The sequence below is a fragment of the Talpa occidentalis genome, unplaced genomic scaffold, assembly GCF_014898055.3.
Source record: "Talpa occidentalis isolate TD23 unplaced genomic scaffold, MPIMG_talOcc4v2.1 talOcc4.2, whole genome shotgun sequence".
Lineage (NCBI taxonomy): Eukaryota > Metazoa > Chordata > Mammalia > Eulipotyphla > Talpidae > Talpa > Talpa occidentalis.
The window spans coordinates 145055888-145077042 of NW_023602073.1; the positions used below are offsets into that span (position 1 = coordinate 145055888).

The 21155-nt window shown below is 54.1% G+C and overlaps 2 protein-coding genes across 8 annotated transcripts in view; one reads left to right on the plus strand and one right to left on the minus strand.

Annotated features, from left to right (window-relative positions):
• The window catches only part of TFB1M (transcription factor B1, mitochondrial), a 72435-nt gene extending 64913 nt beyond the window's left edge, over positions 1-7522 (plus strand). For 3 of the 7 annotated variants that reach the window (XR_008552823.1, XR_008552824.1, XR_008552826.1), the window contains one exon: positions 710-7520. The gene's annotated coding sequence lies outside the window, so the exon portion shown is untranslated. Of the gene's footprint in view, positions 1-709 lie in introns of all 7 variants that reach the window. The other 4 variants (XR_008552829.1, XR_008552830.1, XR_008552827.1 and 1 more) reach the window with 3 other exon arrangements.
• TIAM2 (TIAM Rac1 associated GEF 2) overlaps positions 1-21155 on the minus strand; it is a 91128-nt gene that overhangs the window by 6309 nt on the left and 63664 nt on the right. The window contains 5 exon segments of the mRNA XM_037520621.2: positions 1223-1402; positions 3721-3829; positions 4572-4697; positions 5192-5260; positions 7366-7542. Coding sequence (XP_037376518.1) covers positions 1223-1402; positions 3721-3829; positions 4572-4697; positions 5192-5260; positions 7366-7542 — 661 coding nt within the window.

Here is a 21155-nt window from a genome sequence, read left to right on the forward strand (position 1 = left end):
CACTTACTGGTTTGTACTACGCTAGATGATTTATGTGAATGGCCACATTCAGTCCCACCTAATTGGGTGACCATGGGAACAATCACCCTTGAGAAAAGAGGCGTAGACGGGTACAGCCTGTTGCCAGAATTCCGATGAGAGAATATGAGTAGAACTAGAATTTAAAGCCCAGACCGACTGCCTCCTCCTAGGACAGTTCCTGGAATTGGGATATAAAGCACCGTTTAGCCAGGGCAGAAGTATCTGTAAGAGCTTACCCGTGCGAGCGAATGTTTGCACTATGCGTTCATTACTTTCCATACAGTAATGAACTGTGGCATGTGAGGGCCACAGTGATTTTGTCAAAATTTCAGATCTCCTCCAAATTCAGTATATTTCATACTTTGCTCTCCTAACTTAGTATTTTGTTAGTTCTGGAAGGCAGTCTTTCAACTAAAAGATCATCTCAAAGCAAAATGAACTTTTCACACAGTATTTGAATACAAACCATAATTTCCATCACTGAGGAATTTCATACACAAAACTTTCTATTTACGATGCAGAAGAAGTATTTTGCAGGGTATTAACGGGCAGGTGTCCTCTCCAGGGATTTTATTTCACATAGCATAATTGGGCAGCCCGCTTTCGCGCGTGGCTCTAACCCACCCAAGCCATCTCTTTCAGGAATACTCTATGTACTACCAACTGAAGGGCTTTGTGTATTTCACAGGTTCTATTTTAGGCCAATAATTTCCGTCTTTACAAAAGAAGACTCATCCCATCCCTGTCACATGAAGGCCCAGTCTGCCCTCTGGGGTTCAGTGTCACCACGAGCACTGCTCAGAGACTGCCACCAGGTGGCGCCCCACCCAGCGTGTCTGATGCACAGCATTGGGGCTGCAGACAACCACAGACCTCACAGGGGAAGAAAGAGGCCCAGCCGTGGCTTTGGTGGCACTGCTGGCTAACCAAGTGACCTGAAGTGACGTCTCAACTCACTGAGCTTGAACTACCTCCTTGGCAAAATAAAACTGGAATCATCCCATCAGAGGGGTTTGGAGCTACTCCAATGAGCTCATTTTTGCCAAAGTATTTTGCCCACCCACAGGGACGGCCGTATTCATCTGCTGCTTTCACCTGTTAGCTTAGACCCGAGATCACGGTACTGGAAATACTTCAGAATATGAGAGGGGACTTGCCGGCCAGCGGGTGGCAGCAGTTAGCCACCGCTTCCCTTTCTCACCTGTCAGGTGGTAGTGCTCCTCGCTCTCGGGGTCCGTCAGGGACACGAGCTCCTTGAGCAGCAGCGGGTACTTGAGCACCCTCTGCACCGGCTTGATGAGGTATGACTCCAGTGTGGACGAGTGCTGCTTGGTGGGGTTCCGGGCATCCAGGAAAGCCTTGAAGGCTTTGTCAGTTTTAGCTGTGAACAAATCGATAAACACCCTGAGCCGAGCATGGTGTGGGTCTCATCTACAAGGTGAATTACATTCTGCACCACTCGCCCCCTTGGTCCTCCCACTGCCGTCCTGCAGGGCCACACAGGATGCAAGCACCCAGCCCTTGGGACTTCAGCACCCCAGCTCTGCGGCAGGCTGCACACAGGCAGCTGACAAGGCTGCGGGAGGCATCCACACCAGGGAGGAGCGCGGGGTCGGAGAACAGGCATGTCTGACTGGAAGGAAGGGCATGCCTGTCTGCCTGGAAAGTGAGTTTCAAACCACTCATAAAGCCACACCACAGTGGCACCCAGATCCCACCATACCCCCGATCAGGTTGCTAGGACACGATAAACCCGTGCTTTTCCCACTGTCCTAGTACAAATTGTTCCTTATTTTGTAAACTTAAAAGGGCTATTCGTTAAGCAGTATTTTTGTTTCTTTAGAAGAAGTCAATCAGCTCTACAGCCTGCACCTCTGTTTAGTGTCTGTGCCGGTGGGTGCTCCAGCTGCTGCTTTGGATGCTACCTGCTGGCATTGCTGGCCAGCTGCTTGAAATTCAGCCCATTTGAATGAAGAGAGTCCCTGTCTGGAGTTTTGTTGCAAAGGCAGAATCCAGCACGGCCAGGAGCTGCGGTGCCATCCAGTGCCAGAGTGACCACGAGATGGTACCTCATCATCACGATGAAGGAGCGCTAAGCGAGCCCCTGGGCACTGCGAGGAGATGCCCGTGGCGGCAGAGCTCTGTTGAAGAACTAGAGACAGGTCGTGGCTGGTTCTCATGAACATGGAGCATGAAGCACACCAGAGCCCCACTTTTACACTGGGATACTGTGGAGTTCGGGGTCTAAGCCAAATGACAGAACCGCATCTGTGGAACCAGGTAAACACTTCCCGAGTTGAAATAAACCTCCGCACATCCGCCATGCTGTAGGGCCATTCCCTGGTTTTGAGAAACACACATTGACTTGCCAACTGCAGCTCCACTTTGACAGTGCCCTTAAGAGGCAGTTGACGACAGAGAAAGGTCTGGAACATAGTGTGGCCGCTCCCACCCTGTTGATATAATTCTGAAAGTTCAAGTGCAGAGCCCTCCTTCAACAACTGCCCCATCATGGGAGAGAGCCCTGATTCTGGGAGGTGGCAGAGCATCCTGGAAGTCCAGCCTTTGTGCTGAAGGAGGCAGTCGTGTCCTGGGGAAGTCATCCTTGTCCCAGATGCTTGTGACATTACCACAGGTCAGCTTCAGTAGGCTCATGTCTTATCTCCAGGTCCTCAAGAGTATGCAGGTACCGCCTGACAACTTTCCCAGGAGACACTCGAGATGAACCTTCATCAGGTGGCCTACCCTCTCCTGACACCCCTTCCACTGGAGAAGCGTCACAGGGGAGAGACCACTGAGGACTTGTATTTTTTCCAGTGTTCTCTGTAGACTGAATTACTGATGCCCACAGCCTTGAGCATAAATTCCTGTGCCTGCATCACTGACTTCTCCCCGGTCTCTGTCACCAGAAATGAGAATTTAAACCTAAAGAGGTGTGTGGTGAGTGGACGAAGCCTTCAGGAGCAGAAGAATGCTAGTGAGCACTCCTGGTTTATTTAGGGTGTTGGAGAAACAGACTGGGCTGCAGGCTGATGCAGTGATGGTGATGGCAGCAGAGAGCCCCAACATGCCTGACGGGCACGTGCCTGAGGGCCCAGGGGCCCAAGGCACCCTCATCTGGCTATACGCTGACCACTGCAGGTCAGCACAGCTCAGGCATCTCTGTCAGTGTCGGAATCGTGTGTGCTGTTGGCATGAAGAGGAGCAGGGGGCTGCCCACACAGATGTACGTGGACATGATGGAAGTGTGGAGGCATCAATGGGCGTTTTCTCCTGGTTGCACCAAAGGCTCATGTTCATCAACACATTTGATGTGAATTCGGTGATGGCTGGTTTGCAGGTTTAAGAAGGTGGTTAACAGGAAAGAAGGAAATGGTTTACATTCCTTTCTACTCTGCTCCAGGGGCTTTTGAGTGTCAATGTTTAGAGCAGAGAGTTTGCCAGCCCCTAATCCCCAAAAGAACACAGATATAACTTAAATAGCAAAATGATACGTAGCAAGTCAGTAGTTTTGCTCGTTGGACACGTGCTCAGTTATTAATTGAAATAAACCAAAAACTTACCCTTGTTTTCTCAAATTTAGGGCCAGCAATGGAGCATGAACCACTAAAGTTGCATTTACCCTACCATTAAGTACAGATTTACCCTTTCACAGTTAAAATACAAAAGTTAGCTTTATAGAAGGTGGAAGCAACTTACCTCGCTCTAGAACCTTCTGCACTTTACTGTGATTAGCACAGAATCCGCTGTAGAGTTTAAAGTGGTCTGCGTAGTAAAGGAAGGAGCCTCCGAGGGAAAACAGCAGTTTCTGGAAGGGAAGGGGAGAAGCCACATCAGCTGTGATTGAATCACTGCCACTGGCGAGGCCCTTGGCTGATTCTGCATCCCTCTGGCGAATGTCTTTGAGATGCCAGAGCAGTGACGGCTCAGAGCAAGCCTGGGCTCGGTAAGCCCAAGGCCCCATCAGCTGGAGAGCAGCCCGGGCAACTCCCTAGCAGGTTTCTGCTTGATTGAAATGTTTCTGGTTGACATTTCTGATTGAAATGTCAGTTAACATGGTGGACAATTGAAACAGTTCTATAAAAATATATGTGACACGGCAGCATATAAGAAATGGGCAAGCTGAGGAATCGCGCCAGTTCTGCCTTATTTGGTGTGACCGAGGCTGTGCCTGTGTTTCCCTGCCCTTGCAACTGCCTTCACCTCTTGCTCGTCAGCCAGCGCACACTGGGGACAGGGCTCCATGGACGAGGAGGGTCTGCAGAACAGCTGCGGGCCTGTGCTGCCATCACGTGCCACCTGCCGCTCTGGCCGCAGACGCAGTCACCCTGCTGATCCTTTAGGAGAGCCGCGCACAGGGCACTGACCTGGTCAGCGGCTGGGCAGATCCCAGAGACCCTGCTGCCCAGAGTGCTGATCGCCAGACTCCTCGAGGGAGAAGGCGAAATGTGATGGCACTAAGGTAATCTTTGCAATAATTGACGGACAGTACGTTCTTTTTCAAGGAAAGTTTTACTCTACCCACCTGTTTTTAAGTCTGAGATACTTACTCGAAACTGAGAGGGGGTTTCAAGTATGTTAAAGTCGGACGATGCTGCAATCCCATCCTCCAGAGTCTCCAGAAACACCTTTTGAAATTCAAGCATCTCTGGCAAACTTCCAAAAAGTGACTCCATCTGCATGAAGACCAGGATTTTGAAAAGAGCATATTAGCGATGGAGGCCTAGGTCCCCTTCAGACCCGCAAGTAAACCACGAGTCATCCGCCGAGGTGCACAGCAGGGACCCTGCAGACTGGGTGGCACCTTCCTCGGGCAGTGCCATTTCTACACAGGCAGTTTACACAGCTGGTCCCTGCAATTCTAAAATGACTTTGAATAGGTGTGAAATTTTCAGAATGCAAATCAGGGGAAATGGAATTCAGCAGAAAAGCAATAATTACTGTGATTTAACATTAAACAAATCATGTTTTAAAAAGAAGTCTGATGCGCCTTCTACACAGGGCGTGGCCGTCCTGTGCAGGTCAGCTCACGCCCGGCCACGCCGCCCTCCATGGACAAGTGGCCTCGCAGACTTGGTGTGTTCTTCGGAGATCAACAGGTAGAACCTAGGAGGCCCCTGAGAGTGAGGCCATGGAGCTAGTCAGTGGCCAGAGGGACGTGGTCACTCACCTCATCTTGGGTAAGGAAGGTCTCACTCTGAAGTGGCTCCAAGTATAACTCAAAGAGGCAGCTCAGGTCCTAAAAGGCAGGAGAGAGTCCAAATGCCACGTGTTCCCCGGCCCTGGCAGCAGCTCCAAAGACCCCCCCCCCCCCATTAGGAATGATGGTTTCAGAGTAGTTGGATTTTTTTACTTTCAAACTGGTCATTACTGCCTCCCTACTTCAGAGGCTAATACCAGCTCCACATTTTCCTTTAGTGCTTGAGGGCTACTCTGCTTAGTATCTTGTTGACAGATCCAGAATCTTCCTTTCCTCTCCTGCAACAGGGGAGTCACCTCCCTGTGGAGAAGGGGAAGCCTGTCAGGTGTGGCCACACCTGGCTGACATGCGTTAGGGGCAGGGCAGCAGCTCCAACCGAGAACTGGAGGGAGAGGACAGGTTCTGGGGAGCTCTTCAATTTGGGGGTTGAAGCACTAGCAAACTTTCAAGCCCCCATATTCAAATACAAGAAAAATTTCCAAGGATTAGCAGCTATGATATTTGCAAGCTAGGCCGCAGTCAAGGCTCCAGCAGACCAGGCCTCAGACATACGAATAGTCTCTTTTCACAAACTCTTCAGGTAAAGGGCTTGTTTTTTTCGGTTAAGAATTTGAAGCCAAGACTGAGATACAGTTTACAGATAGAAAAATTTCTTTCCTTCTTTCCTTTGTACTGTAGAACTTTGAGTCCGAAATACTAGCCTGACCCCAAAGTCAGCTTTTGGCCTCCTTCATTTTGCAATGAAGAAGTCTAGACCTGGAGCCCTTTGTCAAGCCTGGAGTCTCCAGAACCTTATGGTGGGAGTCCTGACCGTGTGGACAGACCTCCGGCCACGCCGTCTCCCTGGCCTTCCCCCCGCCCCTCACCCCACAGTGGCTACTTCAGGGCAGGGGGTGTGAGAAGTTACTCTCGGGAAAATACAGATGTTGAAAATTCAGGTTACGTGCAGGGATCCAGGTTAAAGAACAGTAAGTAAAATTGCATGTTAAATGTCAACAACAAAAAAAGTGAAAACGGTGTGTGTGTGAGATCACAGCAGGCGCGGGTGTTGGAGACAAAGGGAGCGGGCTGCGCTGAGGAGACAAACGCACGTTCTCTGTGTCACCGCGCCATAGTCCACCCTCCCATGGGGGGGTGCCCTGATGGCGAACTGGAACAGCAACCAAAAGGGATGTGCATTCTGCTCCCCCTCGACCCGGGCTCCTGGGGAGGAGCCCCAGGTCCTTGCTCAAGCAGTCAGAAGGGCTCTAGGCTTTGGGACAGGCCACGGCTGCTCCAGAACAGTCCAGAAAACTAGTCTGGACTCTGCAAGTTCTCATCTCCCTGCGCCAGAGGCAGGGCAAGACTTGATGGGGAGCAAAGTGCCATCTGTCTAGCTGGTCCTCTCCTGGGAGACCAAAGGAGGGGCTTTGGGTAGTTCTGCGTCACCTGTGAGGGCCTGCAGTTCAGTCCCGGTAAGGGGACAGTGACGTCAACAAAACGGGAACTCAGGGTCTGGTGGAGAAGGGGCTTGTGTGCTTGCGTGAAAGCTTAATGCTGGGACTGAGCACATCAGAGCTGGACAGTTGGGAACCCAGAGCTGTGCTAGGCTGTTTGCAGCAACCGGCCAATCAGATGAGGCTAAAATATTTCCAAAGCTTGAGCAGATACTTAAAGCAAAAGAATCTCTCTCCAGGTTCCTGTATTCTTCAGAAAACGTTTCTTAAACTACTAACTAGGGGCTTCTGCCCCTCAGTGATGGTTGGGACACCAGGTGGCGACCAGCACATCAGTGGACTGGGTTGCGCCCATGGCCATCGGCGCGCCGGCCGGCCTGAGCTCTGGGCGGCGGCTGCCTCCAAAGCCACTTGTGAACAAGGTCTAGTTCCTCGTTGCCCAGAGTGATCTTGTGCTAACCCAGCCCAGGCTCCCTTCCCACATTGCCATGACGAACCAGAACATCTGTTTCCATAGTGAAAGCTACCTTGGTAACAAAGTGAGCCAAGAAACTGATTTTCTCCAAGGCCTCCCTGCCACCCTCTCGCCCTCCCCTCCCGGAGCAGGTGTCTCCCCCGCGCGGCGGCTCCTGGGCAGAGGTGTCGGGACACACAGCTGGGCATTACGGACAGGAAGCGAGACAGGATGAAGGCCTGCGCCTCCCTCACCTTCACATAGGACTTCTCCGTGTCCACCAGCTCCTGGATGACCTTCCGGAGGCGATCTGCATCCGAGAGGTGGCGGGCCAGCGGCCGCGGCGGGTCCCGACTCTCCCTGGGCGCCTCCATGCCGCTGGTCTGGGCGCCGTTACAGCTCCTGCACAGCGCCGCGATCTGCTCTGCACTCTGGGCGACAAGAGGCGGGAGGTGACGCGCAGGAAGGCCCAGTGTCCACTGCCCCGTGGCCAGACCACCCCAGCCGCGCTGGACAGGCCCTCGGGAGCCTCGCGGGATTCCCAGCGTGAGGACGTGAGCTCGCGCCCGTCCTGCCTGCCGTGTTCTCGCTGTCCCCGTAGGGCTGGGCGGATGCGCCCTCGCAGTGACGCTGGGGAGAGCGGCACGGGCCGCCCCTGCAAAAAAGCGGAGTTTGCCTTACAGTTGCACAAAGCGAGGCAGCCCCGTGTGGCCCGCTCTGCCGCCTCCAGGCCTGGCCTAATACGGCTGCGTCTCCCACACAAAACGGCCCCGGCAGACAGGGTGACCCAGCACCAGGCAATTCCGGGGTGGCGTGGCCACGTGGACAAGCAGTGGCCCTTGCGTCCTGCCGCAGAGCTCTGCAGTCTCGTGCCAAGTAGCAGGCGGCGACTGGACGCTCAGTGCTGCTGATGCAGAAATGGAGCAGCTGGAGAGACCTGGGAAGCCGGGCAGAGGGGGGGGTCCCTCCTCTGCAGGAGGGCAGCACCCAGGGCAGGCAGACAGGGGCAGAGCACAGCAGAGCCATGAGCAGGGAGGAAGGCGCACGGGACCCAAAGAAGACAGGAGGGGCCCTGAGCTGGTTCCGGGCCGCCAGCAGCTATGTGAAGGTCCAGGGGTGTGGGGGAGAGAGTTCCCAGCAGCAAGAACAGCCTCACCACTTCCTAGACAGGAGCGCGACCATCAGGGGCTGACCGCCTTCCAGGCACGACCCTGCTTGGGTGTAAGTGTGACAGCCCCTCAAGGGAAGCTCATTTGCACCCTCCTGCCTGAGGGGGGAGTGTAAAGCCTCCTATCTGCTTCACACTCCGGGGGCGCTGTCAGATCGCATACCTCGCTGCCCCCCAAGCTCCAGTCCACCTTACTGCCCTGCCAGTCCACGCTGCCCAGGGCAGGGGCCATGACCTTGTGAGTGCCCCCCGAGCTCAGCGCCTGGTGCCGCCAGGTGCTCACCTCTGTTGGGCTCAAGTTCCTGTTGAATGAGAAAAAGCAGCTTCGTCGCGGTGCAGGCGGCTGCCGTGCACCTGTCTGGGAACTTTCAACTAAAACGCTCCCTCAGTTTAAACCCCTCATGCCTGATCTCTCACTGTCTGCACGGCGGAACCGGGCAGGCGCAGCTCCACTCACGACATTTTCTTTAAAAAGAACTGCTGCTTCAGAACAACGTTTACACAAGCATGTGGGTCAGCCCCTTGGCTTCGCGCACAGCTGTCACCTGACAAATGGGAGGCTCTCCAGGATCCTCTGTCTGCTCCATCCCACCCCACCCCAACATGGTGCTTCCCGTCAAGGAAACACACAGTCGCCATGAAACTCAACCCCGACCTCGGAGCTCGCCTTCCAGGTTGGTTCGGTGGCCACCGCGGAGGGCCTGCTCTGTGTCAGAGAAGCGAGCCAGCTCCGCACGGGGCGAGACTCGCGGAGCTAAATATCAAAGCCCAGTTAAACACCAGCCAGTGCGAACTAGCGAGAGGCGTCACGCACACTCCCAATGGAGGCCCCGCCCTGGCCTGCTCTCTGAGAGGGTCGGTGAAGAGGTGGGTTGTCACGTGGCCCTGGAAGGGGGGTGTCCACAGGAGCGGAACGAACCCCTCAGGCAAAGAGGGGTAGAAGCGGGGGCCCCACTGAGAATTCCCAGGCACTGGGCTCTTTGAATATAACTTTCTCGTCATTCCTCTTAGTACAGGCGCGAGATCCACCACGTAGCAGATGCTAAGCCTCCACCTAGACACGCAGACACACGGACAGTCACTGCTTCTAAAACAGTGCAGGGTGTATGTGCTGAGGGGTCTCCCCGGCGCCACACGATCCACTGGTGGTTGTCCACAAGCACCTTTCCTGGACTGTCTTTTTATCAGTGGATGTTCATTCTGGGCAAACTTTTCAAAGAAGAAAACAGGAGGATTAGTGATTCACCATTGAAGAACCTCTGACCCCGGTCAGGTGGGCCTGGAAGGCCTAATAGAGCAGCCAAAGCCAAGCAGAGCAGCGCAGTGAGAGCCAGCTCGGCCCTCCTCGCCCTGGGCCTCAGCCCGGCCACGTCCACTCTCTGGGGAGCTTTAAAAAATACCCAATCCTGGACCACTAAATTCGAACCACAAGGGCCCACTTTTGGGTAATTTTTAAGAGCTTCCAGAGATGCGATGTGGGAGCTTCTGGTACCCATCAGTAGAGCGGGCATCTGCTTCCATGTCTCAGGAGCGGCGCCACCTCCTGGCAGGTCCCCAGGGCTGCGCGGAGGGATGGCTGCTGAGTGGTTGGGGCTCACAAGACACAAGTAGGTGGAATCACACCCGTGGCCCCCGCGGCCTGCGGCTGGCCCTCTACTGGTGGAGCTAAACAGCCCAAGGGAATAATACTCAGCCTCCAGAACACACCTACTTGAAATCTCTATACTGTCATTTGTACCACGTGCTCAGACAATATAATTTTGCAATCCTAAAAAATAACAGTTACCGGGGCTCTAGACCCTCTTCAGCTCGTCTACACTGCAAAAAATAAGATCTGACAAAATGCACCATAAGTTAAATGGCAGCTGGTGAGATTACAGCTTTGCCTTGCTGGGATGTCAAAAATCACACCTAACAGTGCAGTGTTAAAATAAGGAGATTTTAAAAATAAAGTATCTTGCCGTTTCAGAAAACAGAGTTCGTTTCAAGAACACTTCTGGTCCGATTCACTCGGGAAAGTGAGTGTTAGCTGCGCTGTCCCGGCACGTGCACAGTCATAACCCACCAAGCCGCCGTGCCCGCGCTCAGCTCAGCTGTGGTCCAGGGATGGTCATGAGGACCACCTGGGGCCAGAAGGAGGCAGCACCCCTAAAAGGAGAAGAGGAATTGTAAAGGCGTTTCCAGCTTGCGTCTGAAAAGGCCACCTGGTGGTTGTGCGGCAGCGCCTCCGTCGTGGTGGCGGCTGTAAGCGCTGAACACCGTGACAGGTGGAATCCTGGGCGCGCTGGTAAGCACTTTCTGGGAATAATGCCCCTGTGGGTGGGGTGTGTTCCCGCAGGGGCTGTGCTGATGGGGGAGAGGCACAGAGGAGACCTGGGGACAGGAGCTCTGCCCTGAGCCTCCACACAATCCCGGGCAGGGCTCATTTCTGAGTCTTCAATTTCCTGATTAGTGAAGGAAGCAACTGCCTGTGCTACCAAGTAACCCCTCAAACTGCCATTTGGGTCAGGGAGAAAGTGGGGGCCCCCAGGGACAGAGCACTATATGCCAGGCGGACCCGGGTGGGGGTCAGGCCCCCTCACAGGTCCTGTGGCACCGAGTCTGCCCCGCCGCGGGCCGAGACTTTACAGCTGAGGGGTCAGGAGGCATCAGCAGGGGCCACGACAAGGGACCCCTCTCCTCTCTGCAAGGGCCGCCCCCCCAGGGACCCCGCAGAGCAGGCTCGCTCCTCCAGCTGCCCGTGCCTGCCCCTGGGCAGGGGTGTCTGTGCCCCCGTGTGTGCCAGGCGCAGCCACGGCCTCCGAGGTCGGCTCTGCTTAGAAGGAAACATCACTCCAGAGGTTCAGACAAGCGCAACTGTGTCAGATGCCCCCCCCCCCAACCCCAGAACCCCTGCCCTGCGTGCAGCAGACAAACGTGCAGCCCAGGGCGGGCTCGTGGGGACGCGGCAGCCTCACGGCGGGAGCAGACGGAAGGCCCCCGGGCCGCGAAGCCTGTGCTCCGACCGGCACTTTCCAGCTGGTACGAATCCGTGCTCAGAACCCGCAGTTCCCGGGGACGGTGAACAGAAGCATTTGCTCTACGAACTTATTTTTAAAATGAACTCAACAGAGTTTCCCCTAAAACTGCTGTGATGCTGGAAAGCTGCACCACCCCCCAAATTGTCAGGTTTTTTAAGCTCATGGGAAGGCTGATCCCTGCTCCAGTGACTTAGTCGTCCTTGTAGATGAGCTGCTCACCCAGCAGCTCTGAGCTAAATGGCTCTTACATGGTGTCACCCAGAGAAAGGACGGGGGGTCGTCAGAGCCCGACCCAGCCTGTAAAGCACCGCGGGGTGCGCCTTAGATGCAGACAACCGCGCGCTGTGGCGCGGACCTCAACACGGCTGGGGGCGGGGGGGGGGCACGACGCAGAAGCCACTGCTTTTGGTTTTGTGTGTCTCAAAGTGCAGCGGCGAGGAGGCTCGGCCCCGCCGGCTCTGCTGGTCAGCACCGGGCTGCCGCCGCCCGCGGGGCCCACAGCGCTGCTCCCTCGGCGCGACTGTGAGACTCGCTCTGCTCCCGCTGGGGGACCCCACTCCCGGGGGCTTTCCGATGCCCCTGAATTTTGGAACCTCAAAAATGAAACCACTGTGTAAACGCACACGCTGTCCGGAGGACGCGCGCGGTGATAACTGGGCCTCACAGCTGCTCTGAGACCTGAGGCCCCCCAGGCCCTGCGCCTCCCGGGGGCCGTGCAGGGACTTCCGACTCCTGCGAACGCTTCTGTCAAAGGCATCTGCTCGTCTGCGGTGTAGAAAGCCCTTCCAGCCTGAGAAAGTCAGTTTGAAAGGGCTGAAACCTGGGGTGTTTCTTAGAGAAACCACTGCAGGTAGCGACGGCGTTCGCAGGGGCACTTGTGGACCCTGCCTTAGAGGAAAGGGGTGAACTTTGGGGCAGTCGGAGGCCAGCAGCAGAACGAGGCCATGCACAGGCCCGCAAGGAAGAGACCCTCATGCTGTTTGGCTGACCGGTCACGTCACAACGTGCAGCGTGTTGGCAGACGCCCGGCCGCCACCCACACCTCCTCTCCTGCCCCACGCGGATCGGCTCTACCCGGAGCCCCCGAGCCACTGACGGGCACGTCCACAGTCTCATCACACCAGGATCACAGGGGCCTCCTGCCAACCTTAAAAGGAACGTTGGGGGCCTCCCTGGTGGCGCAGGGGTTAGAGACAGCGCTATCGAGCTATCACCAGCCACGGCGGCACAAGTTCGATCCCCGGCCAGCCAGGGAGCAGCCCACATCGTGCAACAGACCTCTCCTACCTCACCCGCTGCTCCCCTCAGCAGTATTTCAGTAGATCTGCCTGTTCTGCTCCCCACTCTCTCTGGTGAATCCTCTCACCCCCCTGCACGTACAGCTTACACCCCAGTTCTTGTATGCGTAAATAAATCTTTTTAAAAAAAAATGTTGGTGAGAACCCTAAGGATCAAGCTGGAGGCCATGGGCCAGTGGCCAGCGGCCCCAGGGATGGTGCAGCCGGTGGCAGCAGGCAGCTTCAGGCCGTGACTCCAAACCTGTGCGTGTCTGGAAGCCAGGAGGAGTCTGCACTACTGAATAATCCCAGAGTGACTCTGGTGTCAGCTGTCACACCCTAGCAGACGAGACGTCAGAAAAGCTCCCCTTACAAAAGGAAGAATATCTAAAAATTGTACAAAAGACTTTTTCTCAACTCATTCTGCACTTCATTAAAATCACTAACTGGCAGGAAGATCTAACATATCCCCAAATGTTCCCGGCAGAGGGAAGGCAGAAGGAGCACTGAGGGTTAAATGGCTTCTCCAGGAAGGCTTAGGGCAGAGACAGAGGATTCAAGTGAAGCAGATCGCCCGCGGGGAAGAAGGGTTCATCCTGCCTGTCCAACCTCAGATACCCGCACCACCTCTCTGCCAGGTCCCTTGTCCACACTAAACTCATGGTGCTTGGAGCAGATCAGCCAGGCTTAGAGGCAGTGGAGGGAGCAGCCCCGGTGCTGGCCCACCCTAGAGTCTCGCAGCAGGGGGACCTCCCGCCCCCGCCGTGTGCAGGTCAGACCCGCCCTGGGAAGAGCCTCATGGAGGATCACGTGGTGCCCAGACTAGGGGCACCTCCCTGGGACACGAGTGCAGAGCAGAGCCTGCCTGGGGGCCAGGCGTGCAGCCCATCTGCCTTCTGCTCAGTTTCCTTATTTAACTGGAGTTGGTCAGAATTCAGGAATGAATAAGATATTTTCTCCCTGCCAAGGATGTTTCAAGGGTACGGCAGGCTTCTCCGCCACCAGCGCCTCTTTCAAGAAAACACTAGTGTTTGGTATCGGTCTTACGTAACTTACACAAAACGACTCATCCTGTCTGATGCATCCGTCCTATGCCAGGTACTGCGTTCTCTCCTTCCGGTTTTTCACGCAGACAGACAGACACAGCTTGCTTCTGATGTACAGTTGCACCTGCCCACCCAGGAGGTGCACACGGGCCAGGATTGCTCCTTGGCTTCTAAATGCAGACATTTAGAAGCCAAATGGGTACAAAGAGACTAACAACCCCACTCTAAAAGAAACAGGTGCCTCAAGAGTGGGTCATCAGAGCAGGGTCAGCAAGGGAAGTCCTGCCATCTGTTGTTGTAAATAAAGTTTTATTAGCACCCGCCCAAGCACCATCTCTGCCCATTTGTCTTGGCTGCTTCCACCCCGAGATGCAGAGCGAAGCGGCTGCCAGAGCCTGAAATATTGACTATCTGGTCCTGAACAGGAAATGCTGCCAACCTCTGCTATAAAGAGATGAACCCAGATAAAGACAGTCTTTGTCTGAAATTGTTTCAATTAAAACAAAATTATCTATAAAACTTATTTTGAAAATTGTCAGCAAAGAAACTAAATTTTCTAAAATGACTCATAGTTATTTTTCTAAAGATGACATGTGACATCTTAACCACACAAAACAGAACCCCTTTTATGTGGGATGCTTTCAACCGTACTGGAAAAAAACACCTGTGTGCTCACCTGGCTCCGTGTGAGGGCTCAGAAAAATGCCTGAAATTCTCTTCACCGTTTTTGCTTTCTTTCGTGTTGCTTTTTCATGGACAGGATGCGTCCATTTGCTTTTCCTGTGACTGTGGGGTATTAAGGCCTGCCTTAAATCTTCCTGTGGTTTCCTGATACTGCTGACCATTCATTCTAAATGTGTTCACCTCGTCAAAGAGCCTCTAAATGATGATTTTTTCAACTCATCACTTTTTTCAACATGTGCTTAGCTGGGACTTCTTATTGCCCCCTCCACCCACTCGCCACCCCCGGGACTGCAGGTCTTCGCTCCCTTGAGCTCTCCTCCTTCGGTTACCCCCAAAGCCTCCTTTTGTTCTCATAACCACATAAATTAGCTTAAACTTGTGCATTTACAGTAACTCCGCGATTCATGTTCTCATTTCACATCATTCTAGTTGTTTCTGTGCTTACTGCCACTTTTCTCAAACGCAGCGTTGCCATTGGCGCGCTGTCTCTGACTTGGGTCTTCAGCAACTGATAACATATTATCAGGCTGGCTGCTCAGGACAGGGCCTCGAGTGTTTACATATGCTTAGAACGGGTCCCCTTGTCATGTGATCCGAAGAAGAAATGTGTGACACCAATTGTAATCAAATTCTTGACTAGAGCCGTGACAAATCTTTGTGAGCCACCAATTTTCCAGGAAGGTAAAGCTATAAATAGAAGGCGGAGGAAAACCAGTGGCGCCCTGGAGGGTGGGGGGCTGACCCTAAGGGGGACAGTCCAGGCCTGTTCGCTTCGCCGGGCCCACTCTGCCCAACTGCCTGAGCCCACGCTGCCTCCCGTCAAGTCCTCCGGCCTCGCCTCCGGTTCCCAAAGTCACCTGCTTTCTTCCCGGTTGTCATCCATGTAGGGTCTTGGTTGCCCTACCCAGAAAAACAAAGTGGAGGGCACCTGGCGCCCAGCTGCAGAGCAGTTCTGTGATGCTCAGAAATCCGCCTTCGGACAGCTGTGGTGACGGACCTGGGCACCGTCCGCCCTGTCGTGAGCTGCGGCCCTGCTGGCTCAACCCAGGTGCTGGGCCTTCTCTGGACCACGAGCCTTGGCTCCCCCCAGCCTCTCAGCCGGGGGATGTGGCAGCGGCGGGGATTTCACCATTTGTCATCTGCCCTTCACGGCTCTTCATGAGCACGCCGCAGTCTTTGCACTGAGGCCATGACCGCACGTTGACGCCATGAAATGCTTTCGCCTTAGGAAGCGTTTTTTGTCAGAACCCCCAGGCAGTCACTCTGCGGACACCTTCCGTGGGAGCTTTTGTTCACCCTCTGCTGTGAGAAAGCCCCATGTTTTCTTATAATGCTTCTCCCAGGGCCAAAAAAGGGGAGGGGCAGCAACGCAGCAACCAGGCAAAGGCGAGCAAGGCCGAGCACGTCACCTGCAGGACACTTTAATGGGATTTTGAGGGAGGGGATTCTGCTGAGGAGGGGTCTTCCATAAACGGAATTCTTCAAGGAGAGAAGGGCAGAGGGAAACTCAGTATCAACAAGGTACCTTTAGAATAGAAATGAGTGGAGATAAATTGCCGGAGAAATGTTCTCTAAGAATCACTGAGAGAAATTAGATTGCTGCTGTTACCTGGCCCCTCCTCCTGCACACTGTCTGCAGGGAGCAGCACGGCGGAGACCCAGGCGCTGGCTGAAGATCCGGAGAGAAGCCCCCAGCTCCCTGTGGCCAGGAAGGGCACGTCTACTCAGACAGGACAGTGCTCCCCAGCATCGCAGTGCTGGTGTGGACCGCCAGATGTGCCAGTAAATGGTTATTTTTGTTAAAGACCAGCACCTACTTTTTAAAGTTATAATACAGTGGCAGATTTTCATTTTCAGGTTATTATATGGTGGCTGATTTTGAAATAATTTTCCCTATTGAAAAACCAGCTGGAAAATATTTAAAATATTGGGAAAAAAACAAGTGAAAAGATTTTGTATGAGCATGACCTGTGTCTAGTAGGAAAGCAACACTTGCAATGACCAGCGTTAAGTGCTATTCAGATGCAAATCTCAGCCATTTACACTTGGTATTCCAGGACTCAAAACTTTTCTTCCAGAGATTTCAAATCATTGGATGAAAACAACTACTGAAAATTTCATGATAGCTCTTTGAAATAGGTTCTTTAAAGGCTAAAATAATGTGTATACTTTGTTTAACCAAGTGTGCAAATTAAGCTAAAAATGGTGAGCAAATCTCTCATCTCGTGCCAGCCAGTTATCAAAGAGCTTGAAGTTACACCAATTCCCAGAGTAAATACACACGTCTCCGCGCCCCTGGCATTTAGGCGCATGCAGGGTTTCCATCACTAAGTAGCACAGGGTGGGGGAAAGAAATGGCTTTCAAATCTGAGCGCCACCAGCCCCACCACCCACCGAGCAGTCGGGGAGCTGACCTCTCCCGCCGCAGTTTTCCCGGTACGGAAGGGGCTGGTGGCGTCTGCCCGAGAGGGCTGCGGGGAGCATGTTGGGTGAGGTGATGTCTAGAAACACCTGCAGGCTGGCCCAGGGCAGCACCTGTGCCTGGAGCTCCTGGCCGCTTACAAAGCCATTTCCAGGACAGGCTCCTGTTTCCTTTCACGGCCTGGGGAGAGGTCCCATTCTTTTGCTCTAGTAAGATATAAGGACTTGGGGCAGTGTCCTCAGAACCCACGCACGGCAAGGGGGAGGCTGCAGCCCCCAGGGACCCACTGTCTTCCCACTGTGCCTGCGACAGTGTGGAAGAAACAGACATTTCCTTTTCCCGCTTCGGGCGCAGAGGATGAAACCCTTCCAGGGAACTCTCTTCCCTCCTTTTCTGCTCCCCCTCCGCAAGTGTGCAGCTTGGTGTCTGCAGCCCGGCCATGGGGGCAACCCGTCCACCCGAGGGGACCCACACTGAGCCCCAAGGAAGGAGGCGAGGAACAGCCAGCTGCCTGCCTCTGCCTGGAATGTTCTCCAGGAGAAACCAAGCTGCTGCGCCCCTGATTCTGGAAGGAAGGGAACTGTCTCCCTGGTCATAATGGATGCACAGGTTTGGACTCTCAAAGAACATGTCTGAGCATTCCCACAGCGCCGTGTCCAGGGCTGTCCCACGCGCACCGTGAGACCCTCTCCCTGGCTGCGGGCAGCTGAGCCTGGGCGGGGGAGGTGCTTTGTGACCTCTTGGCCTCCGCACTTCCACCGAGGGCTGTTCATGAGGTTTCAAGGAACAAGGCTCCACAGCCACGGATGAAGACTGGGCCTGGGGCCAGGAGAAGGCACTAGGGTCTCTGAAACCCCCCATGTCCCCTGGGTGAAAGTGGCCTGGAGTGTCAGCTCTAATATTGGGCTGGAAATTATGCTTGAAACCCGGTTTCAAAAAAGTACAGCTTTAGGGAGAAAACTGTGAAATACTGAATCACCTGTTCCTATCCTGCCCACCTGAATGAGGCTGGATGTGGCCAAGGGGCATCGCCCTGCGTGAACAGGTGCAAGTGTCATGCCCCTAGGCTCGTGGTTTGGGTGCCACCGTTTTGGGGTTTTTTCTGCTGGATTTAAGCAATGTGACAGCCCCATCAGTTATATCACTTTGGATTATTTCTTATGAACGGGATACCAGCATAATCATCGTGTCATAGGGAGCCAGAAGACTTGAGCACCAAACCATCTCTCAGATCTAACACTAACTAAATAATCAAACCGAAGCGACGACCTTCCAAAGCAAACGACTGTTTTCCAGAAATGGCCCGGCAATTTCAATCAAATTTCTAAATACAAATGAATTAATCCCGAGTACCCAAAGCCAGGTGACCCGGGACAGGGCACGCAGACAGGGGAGGCTCACGCAGGACCCCGGAGGCAGAGACCGGCGGAAGGCACAAGGTACACGCAAAATCTAAGTGACAGATGAGGAAAAATGTTTAAATCTCACCTGAGATCACTGGTTTGCTACTGAGCCCTTCCATCTTGGGAATTCACCTGTGGGCCCTGCATTCCAGAGCTGACCTGTGTACCCTCACCCCACCCACCCCCGGCTGCAAGCCCCGCTGCTCTGCCCAGGCCAGCCTTCTTGATGATGAGCCTTTTTCTTGTGACTAAATGAATCATGAAGGTCACAGATTCTAGAAAATTCTACAGTCAGCCTGAGAGGCAGGAAGGGGGCAGGACTGCTGGTAGCTTCTAAGCAGTTAGCCATGAAGCCCCCCAGCCCGTGCAGATGCCAGGCCAGAGCTTCCCAAGCAAATGCACACGCCAGAGCTTCGCCGTGGGACATCTGTCATCTGCAGACCCCGGAGAACTTAGGGGGGCAGCAAAGAATTAGGGAGAGCAGAGGAAGGTGAATCATGGGGGAGGAGGGATGCACCGGGACTGAACAAACAAAATGAGGGAGGAGGAGAAGGCGACAACAGACAAAAGCATGAGAAGGAGGAGAATTGTGGGGAGGGCGGCTTTAAACACATACCTTCAAATTTTCTCCTGTCTCCCCTACTGGGGACAAATATATTTTCTGTTGCCCTGTTCTTCGTGCTATTATCAAGAACAGCAGGAGACTGATTTGCAAAGCTAATCATCCAATCTCTCCCCTCAGCAATTAGAAGCTGGCATTTGAGCTGGCGATCAGGGCACAACGGCACAGAGCCTGGGTGAGGGGCCCAGGGCAGCGTCTCCCCAATACCTTCCTTCCTGCACCGCCCGGAACCGAGTGGCACATCATTTTCTTCTGAGCTGAGACTATAGGAAATTGCAAAATGACTCAGAGCAATTTCTCAGAACTTACTTTTTTTTTCAAGAGGGGAGCGGGGGCATCTTTGAAAGGTGAGCCTTGGCCTCGAGTCCCCAAAGGCGCCCCCAAGAAGGGCTGAGGCCCCAGCACGTCTGTGTGCTCAGCACAAAGTGCTCACTTAACCGGTCTCCGGCGCGCAGCGGATGTGAAGAGAGCTTCCACCTGCCTCGTCAGGCTTGGGACACCGGCCAGATTCCCCGAGCACCTTTGTGAAGGAGCTTTTAGTGGACGTGTCACAACGTAGATTTGATTCATAGTGTCCAAAGGGCGGCCGGCCAAGATTGGATTGTAACTGGGGGGCAACTCCTTCAGAAGAGCAGAGGGGAGGAACAGAGACCCAGCTCCCCTGCAAGAGTGAGGTCCTCCGTGCCCCTGGCAGAGGGAAACAAAGGAGCAACCGCAGCCTTGTCACCCCCTACGGCCCCTGAACCCCCTGTGCATCGCCCTTCCTCATCTGTAAGACAGTTCTTTATTGTACTTAAAGCAAGTCCTATAAAATTTTGGTGGGGGATCAAAATTTAAATTCGTGTGCTCCCCAGCATTGTTCTTGTCATTAACTACAGAAAAGGCTGAGACAGCAGCACGCGAGATGCCGTCGAGTCCACGGGCCGGGGGCCTCAGCTACCGCCATCAAAATCCCTCTTCTTTTGTCTCAACCTACTGACTTCATCTGCCAGCCAGGGCAGGACTGGTATTTATTTAGGGTCCTCAATGTCTCTCAGCACATTTGAAAAATAAAGCCTGAAAAGCCGACCCCACCCAATCCATTAGTCCTGATAGAAACTGAGTTCAAAGGGCCCTTGTGGGCACACGAGCTTTCCCAGGGGGCGACTCCACCGCTGTAGACAGAGGTAGAGGCCAGACTACCCAGATTTCACTCCACTCAGAAGCACGAGCCTGGAGTTGGGAGGAAATCCAGGGACAAGTGTCGCAGGATTGGTAAACTCCCTGGCATCGTCATCAACTTCGTAGGAATGTACGGGAGCGGTTTCCTGAGGGCCTGTAGCTCTCGGCGGATTCTCAGTGGTCTGCTCTAAGCTACTTCCTAAACACGACCTGGGCGGACAGGGGAGCAAAGCACCAAGCATCCCCAGCTTCACCTTCCGGTTCCTTCAAGCACCATAAACCCATTAACCTCACAACGTGAAGGGCTGTAAGTGGCTGATGCCAACCCTAACTGGGTTCTGCTGCAACTTATCTTTCTCTTCAGCGCCTCTCCTTACTCGTGAAGAGAAATGGTTATGTCAAGCAAAAAGAATGCTTTAGATCAGGTATTTAGATAGACAGGGTATCGGAGCCAGGAGGATGGGCCTCTGAGACCCGCAGACCCACAGCTCACTTAGAGAGCTGCAGAAGTTCTGACTTATCCAGGGAAAAGGGATTTCACTGTCAGACTGTCAAGCCCACTGTGATCTTCCTCAGAGACCATCCTAGTTCTGGCTGCCTTGCCCTGAGACTATCAAGAGCCTCAAATGGTGTTCTCTGAGACCGGGTCTGGCCCAAGACACTCAGACTCCCTGCCAGCGCCGCCTCCTGCCTCCCTCCTCAATAAAATTATACTGAGGTCTCCATGACACCATATGCCCAACCAAGGACGCCTGAAAAGAAAAGAAAGATGCCTGGATGCCATGGAGGGTGAGGATGGAAGACACAGGAATGATACGACTTCTCCCCCAAGACAAGGCCTGCAAGCACTTTGCTCTTGAGCCCCCACGGGACGCAGGAACACGCTTCAGTCCTGTGTGCACATATCCAGACAGAACAGAGGGGAAGACATGGAGGCGCTCTCAGCAGAGCCTCTTCCCACCGAGATGCAGGTCTCTGGTGCTTCTCTTTGAGCTCAGCCCTTTACTTGGAAAGGACAGGCTCACCCTCTCAGGCTCCTGCCAGGACAGCAGCAGAGGCACAGGCCCTGTAGCCTCAAAGGAGAGTGCAGGTGAGGAGGAGCCACCTGCAGGTCAGGGCCAGGCCCGCCCAGAGCCGACTCAGCTCGGGCAGGGTCAGCTCTCTGTGTGGCCTCAGCTCTGGGGCGTCCCAAGTCACTTCCCTGTGAGTCATCGCCCAGCAGCAAGGGTGTGATTATCCCC